This window comes from Asterias amurensis, chromosome 16, assembly GCF_032118995.1.
Source record: "Asterias amurensis chromosome 16, ASM3211899v1".
NCBI classification, from domain to species: domain Eukaryota; kingdom Metazoa; phylum Echinodermata; class Asteroidea; order Forcipulatida; family Asteriidae; genus Asterias; species Asterias amurensis.
The window spans coordinates 3452430-3458059 of record NC_092663.1 but is presented as its reverse complement, the minus strand read 5'-3'; the positions used below and the strand labels follow the sequence as shown (position 1 = coordinate 3458059).

Below are 5630 nucleotides of genomic sequence, written 5' to 3'. Positions count from 1 at the left end.
TTGTAACCGTTTTTTTTATAAAATGCATAATGGTTGGAAAAAATGCTTTAAAAGTAGAATACAATGATCCACACAAGTTTGCCTCGAAATTGCGTGGTTTTCCTTTTATTGTGCGAACTAACACGGTCGGCCATTTATGGGGAGTCAAAAATTTGACTCCCATTAATGGCCGACTGTGTTAGTCGACGAGGTAAAAGGAAAACCGTGCAATTTCGAGGCATGTTTGTGTGGATCATTGTATTCTACTTTTACAACATCTGTCTACCCATATGCATTTTATAACAAACGGTTACAAAGGCTTTTCAAAGACCAACTCGACCTATCCAAGGCAACGTGTACTCCTTTAATAATTACCAGGAAGGCTTGATCTAGGCCTGTACGTGTTTGTGAGTAAGTACATTGCTAAACTTTGTGATTTTATCATAAATGATGGCCTAAAATACATTCATACTTGCACCGAATGGATCACTATAAAAATATTATTGTTGTTTAAAAGGCACTGTACACCTGTGTAAATTGTCAAAGACCAGTATTCTCATTTGGCGTATCCCAACATGCATAAACAACAAACCTGTGAACATTTTGGACTCAGTGCCTTTGAGTTCTAAAGACGTGAGTTATGAAGCATTGTTTGTCACCTGTGTCCCGAACAAGGTTTGCTTTCAAGGTTGAAAGCATCGACCACATCTAACAATAAACTTGTGTGCTGTTTCTCGAAATGCACGATAGAAGAGGGCATAGATGATGACATTCAGCCAGCTATTGCTCAGAGCCAGCCACACTACAGTAAACTGAATCCACTCTGAAGCCTCAGGACCACCAAAAGTGCTTACGAGTATCATAACATAGTAAGCAATCCATGTTAAAGCGAATCCTAATGTAACGAAGGCAACAACATAAGCAGACTTCCTGTTCCCGTTTGTCGGTTGACGCTGTACAATGCGTCTTGAAACAGTTGATGAGACGCTGTTTTCCACGATCTCTGATAAAGGTATAGAAGCTTGGATTTTCTTAACATGCATCGAACTGAGTTGACAAAGTTTCATATTCATGCCAAAGATAATCACCAAAGGTAAGACGTAATACATGATAAAGATCAGAACACTATCAGTGACTGATCGAGGTAGTTTCGGCACGCACAGAGACACACATTCGTTGAATTCAACAGTGTTAATCAAAGAGGTAGTAACGCCTAATGTTACGATGAAAACCCATAAGATTAACGTGATAAGCTTGACTCTGTGTTGAGGTAAAATTGTTGGGTATCGTAACGGTTTTGTAACGGCTACGAAACGATCTACGCTTAACATCATAAGGTCCACTACAGACCGACTTGTGCATGTATAAAACCATGCAAAAGCAACGTGGCATAGCCATGAGGGGATCGTATAGGATTCCACGAAGACAGAGATGAACAGAGACGATACTGCAAGAAATCCAACCCCAATGTCAGATAGAGCCAATGATGTCATAAGTATCCGGGTGTTGTCCGAAAAGCTTGTAACTCTCTGCGTTACCACGATTTGTAAACAGTTGAAGAAGATCGTCACAATGCAGTATATTGCTACCACAGTACCACGGACTATGTAAGCTAGTGTAGTGTGAGATGCAATACAGGCCTGCACATGTGGCGTTTGCAGTGACATGTTGTCTTGCCTTTTTAGATCGTAGATTTGTGTTTAGCAGCAAGGAGGTTATATCTGTCCTCCTGTACGGTACATCCCTCCAGCATGAGTTAATAGTCGTATTGGGTGCAAGTGCTTGGTCACGGGCACAACTATCAAACCGAAATGTGCAAACTGAAACCAAAGTGCAAGTAGAAAGATGTCCGGGAGACGTTTGGTTGGTGAGTGGGTTCAAGCATGGAGGCCATGGTTCAAGCGGCTGATCTCCAGTGATCACTGCGTAAGTTTTCTTATAGGAAACAGCACTAAGAACGAATACTTAGTGTAGAGGCATACACAGCAACATAATAAATGGTCTAATTAAATGATGTTGCTGGCAATCGAGTCAATATCTATCAGCCAACCGGCACGGCCACGTTCCGTGTTTCAGTGTCTCGAAGGACTATCCCGTCCATTGGAGTCCGAATAAATAAAAGGTGGATACCAACTGCATTGTTCAACGTTGTCGTGTCCAGTGAGGTATTGATAACTTTTGAGTCTTTTTAACTTTGTAAGTTATTACCCGAAACGATACTGTATGACGGCATCAGCGAGAAATATTATTTAAAAGAGCGCCTTTTCAAAGGCATGTGTCAGCAGAGAACTCAACTCCATGCCACGTGACCTTGTGCTTATAGTCAACGGCAGTTGACGTGCGTGGGCCGACTTATTTTAGATTGACCGAAAAGTGCGTTGTTCACGCCCTCACGGTGCTAAATTTGTATGCAACTCATGTCGACACAACTTCAGAACGCAGAGTTTCTCACACAATAAGGTTAACGAATTAGATCAAATTTTTAACACACCAGCAACAATGGTATGTGATTCAAAACGGCTTCCTGTCGCTGAGTGACAATCCACAAAAAAAAACTGTTACTGTAGGCCTGTAGAATAATATCAACAAAGAACAGCATGATTCTAAAGCTAAGATGGTAAAGTAATTTGTCCCAAAATACTAGAGCACTAATCCCGTGTGCAAATTTTAAACGCTTGTATTTTGAAGGAACACGTTGCTTTGGATCGGTCGAGTTGGTCTTTGAAAATCGTTCTGTAACCGTTTGTTATAAAATGCATATGGGTAGAAAGATGTTGTAAAAGTAGAATACAATGATCCACACAAATATGCCTCGAAATTGAGTGGTTTTCTTTTTACCCTGTCGACTAACACGGTCGGCCATCATGGGAGGGAGTCAAATTTTTGACTCCTATAAATGGCCGATCGTGTTAGTTTCGCGACGTAAATGGAAAACCGTGCAATTTTGAGTGATACTTGTGTGGATCATTATATTCTACGTAACATCTTTCTAACCATTATGCATTTCATAACATACGGTTACTAACGCTTGTTATAGACAAACTCGTCCGATCCAAGGCAACGTGTTCCTTTAATCAATGTTCGTGCTAAAACAAACTGTGGTTCATTTACAGCACCACGTCGACCAACATTACGTGCTGTATTGCTCGCCAACAGCTCGACTGTGTGTATCTGCCTCGAGCAATTATAGAAGTAGGGCCTAATTCACCATAAATCACATGCAAGCTGTCTAGTAACGTCAAATATCTTCCGGGCTGTGGCACTTAATCATCAGAATAAGAGATAACACGTATGCCCAAGACTTTCTAAAAGGGCAAACTTGTTCTTGGGAAGTTGGGCGGGAAACTCATTTACAGTCCCATTGGTTGGAAATGGCGAAAATTAAAGGCAGTGGACACTATTGGTAATTGTCAAAGACTAGTCTTCACAGTTAGCGTATCTCAACATGCATAAAATAACAAACCTGTGAAAATTTGAGCTCAATCGGTCGTCGAATTTGCGAGATAACAATGAAAGAAAAAACACACTTGTCACACGAAGTTGTGTGCTTTTTGATGCTTGATTTCGAAACCTAAAAATAATTCTAAACTTGAGGTCTCGAAATCAAATTCGTGGGAAATTACTTCTTTCTCGAAAACTACGTCACCTCAGAGTGAGCTGTTTCTCACAATGTTTTACACCATCAACCTCTTCCCATTACTTGTAATCAAGAAACGTTTTACGGTGATAATTATTTTGAGTAATTACCAATAGTGTCCACTGCCTTTTAACCCTCTAGAGTCCCTGCTGAAAACTAATACTTCAAGATTCTTGCAGTTAATTACTGGAATCGTACTTCAAATTTTAAAAGATAGCCACAGCTTAATTTTTATGCACAATTTGAACCTTGATATTTGTATAAAAGTACAAGTTCGCATGAGAACAATACATGTCTCTCGTTAAACGGCTACGGTAATTTTTATGGCGAATATTTGTTTGTAAGGATAAAATGGACACAATAGCTTTTCAAGGCTTTTATCTGACTCAATGATTATACTGATTAAATGCGAAGGCGTGACGGTTTTCGACAATATTATCATGAATGATGAATAAATACAGTTTCCTTTGTGTTTACTAATGAGCGTCTTGTTGGGGTAAGAGCTGAATTATTTCACCACCATTAGCTTCATTAGCTTAATAATGACTATCGAGGATTCTTTTGATGTTCCTTTTTTCTACAAACACAAGCTAGCAAGGTTTCCTCCTATCACTACAGTATATCGATAGGCGGCTGGCTAAATGGTGAACATCCGGTAATTGGTTCAATAAAATAAAATCTCACTGTTTTCTATAAGTGTCACATGCACTCCGGAAAAGTCAAAGTCTGTAATCCTGGAGTGGAGATTAGGGAACAAGACGAAAATGTCAAGTTCTATACGAGAAGGAAAGCCCGCACAATGGGGAAAACCCACCAGTTAAAGGCAGAGGACACTACTGGTAATTGTCAAAGACTAGCCTTCACAGTTGGTGTATCTCAACATGTGCATAAAATAACAAACCTGTGAAAAATTGAGCTCAATCGGTCATCAAAGTTGCGAGATAATAATGAAAGAAGAAAACACCCTTGTCACACGAAGTTGTGTGCGTTAAGATGGTTGATTTCGAGACCTCAAATTCTAAATCTGAGGTCTCAAAATCAAATTCGTGGAAAATTACTTCTTTCTCGAAAACTATGGCACTTCAGAGGGAGCCGTTTCTCACAATGTTTTACACCATCAACCTCTCCCCATTACTCGTTACCAATAAGGTTTTATGCTAATAATTATTTTGAGTAATTACCAATAGTGTCCACTGCCTTTAAGGACTGAAAACCCAATCCACATGCATGCAATGCTCCGCCTGGTCTGAGTGGGATTCAAGCCGAGTACAGTCACTTTCAGCTGAGTCTAAAAAAACGAGTAGCTTTTAACTGGAAATCAGGTGTTAAAAACGAATGCAGGGGGCCGTTGTCAGATGCCATTGTGTCCGCCATGCAATACTGTCCGCTCCGGACAATTTTGCATATGCAATCGTGTCCGGGGCTATGCAAAAACCGTCCTGTGAACATGTACACGACTGGACAGTGCGCGACTGTACATGTATGTGCGCGCGTAAGCGAGCATCCATGCACTAAATTGCAGCATGAATTAACGTTTTTTTTATGATACAGCAAATACCAACGGCCGAACATTTCTATGTCATCATGACATGCATTTAGCGTGTAAAAAATGGCGAACGTGTTACGTCGACCAAGGGCGTTTAATTTACTGCAAGGACGGTTTTGCATGGGGGGGCACAACTGCGTATGCAATTGTGTCCAGGCGGACACAATTGCATTATGCAGCAGCGTCCGGGCGGACACGATTGCATATGCAAAACCGTCCGGCGGAATAATTGCATGCGACACGATACTGCTGTTAACTGTAGTGGATAAAGGGGTTATAAGTGATTTTTCTGGGGAAACATTGGTAGTAAAATAAAAGACAACAAAATGAAAAAATCGTAAGGGATATTAGTCCCGCATTTTTATCAATTAATTTGGGCCAGATCGTTGAGTGTGCACCACTATTTTCTTCAACAGCGCCCTCATGTGGCATGATATAATTAGTTTTTGCGGCAACAACAATCAAAGA

General features: G+C 40.5%; 1 protein-coding gene across 1 annotated transcript; it reads right to left on the bottom strand.

Moving 5' to 3' along the window:
* Positions 1-662: 662 nt before the first annotated feature.
* LOC139949158 (histamine H2 receptor-like) lies at positions 663-1646 on the bottom strand. The gene has a single exon (XM_071947558.1). The coding sequence runs from the start codon at positions 1644-1646 to the stop codon at positions 663-665; it is 984 nt and encodes a 327-aa protein (XP_071803659.1).
* Positions 1647-5630: the final 3984 nt, after the last annotated feature.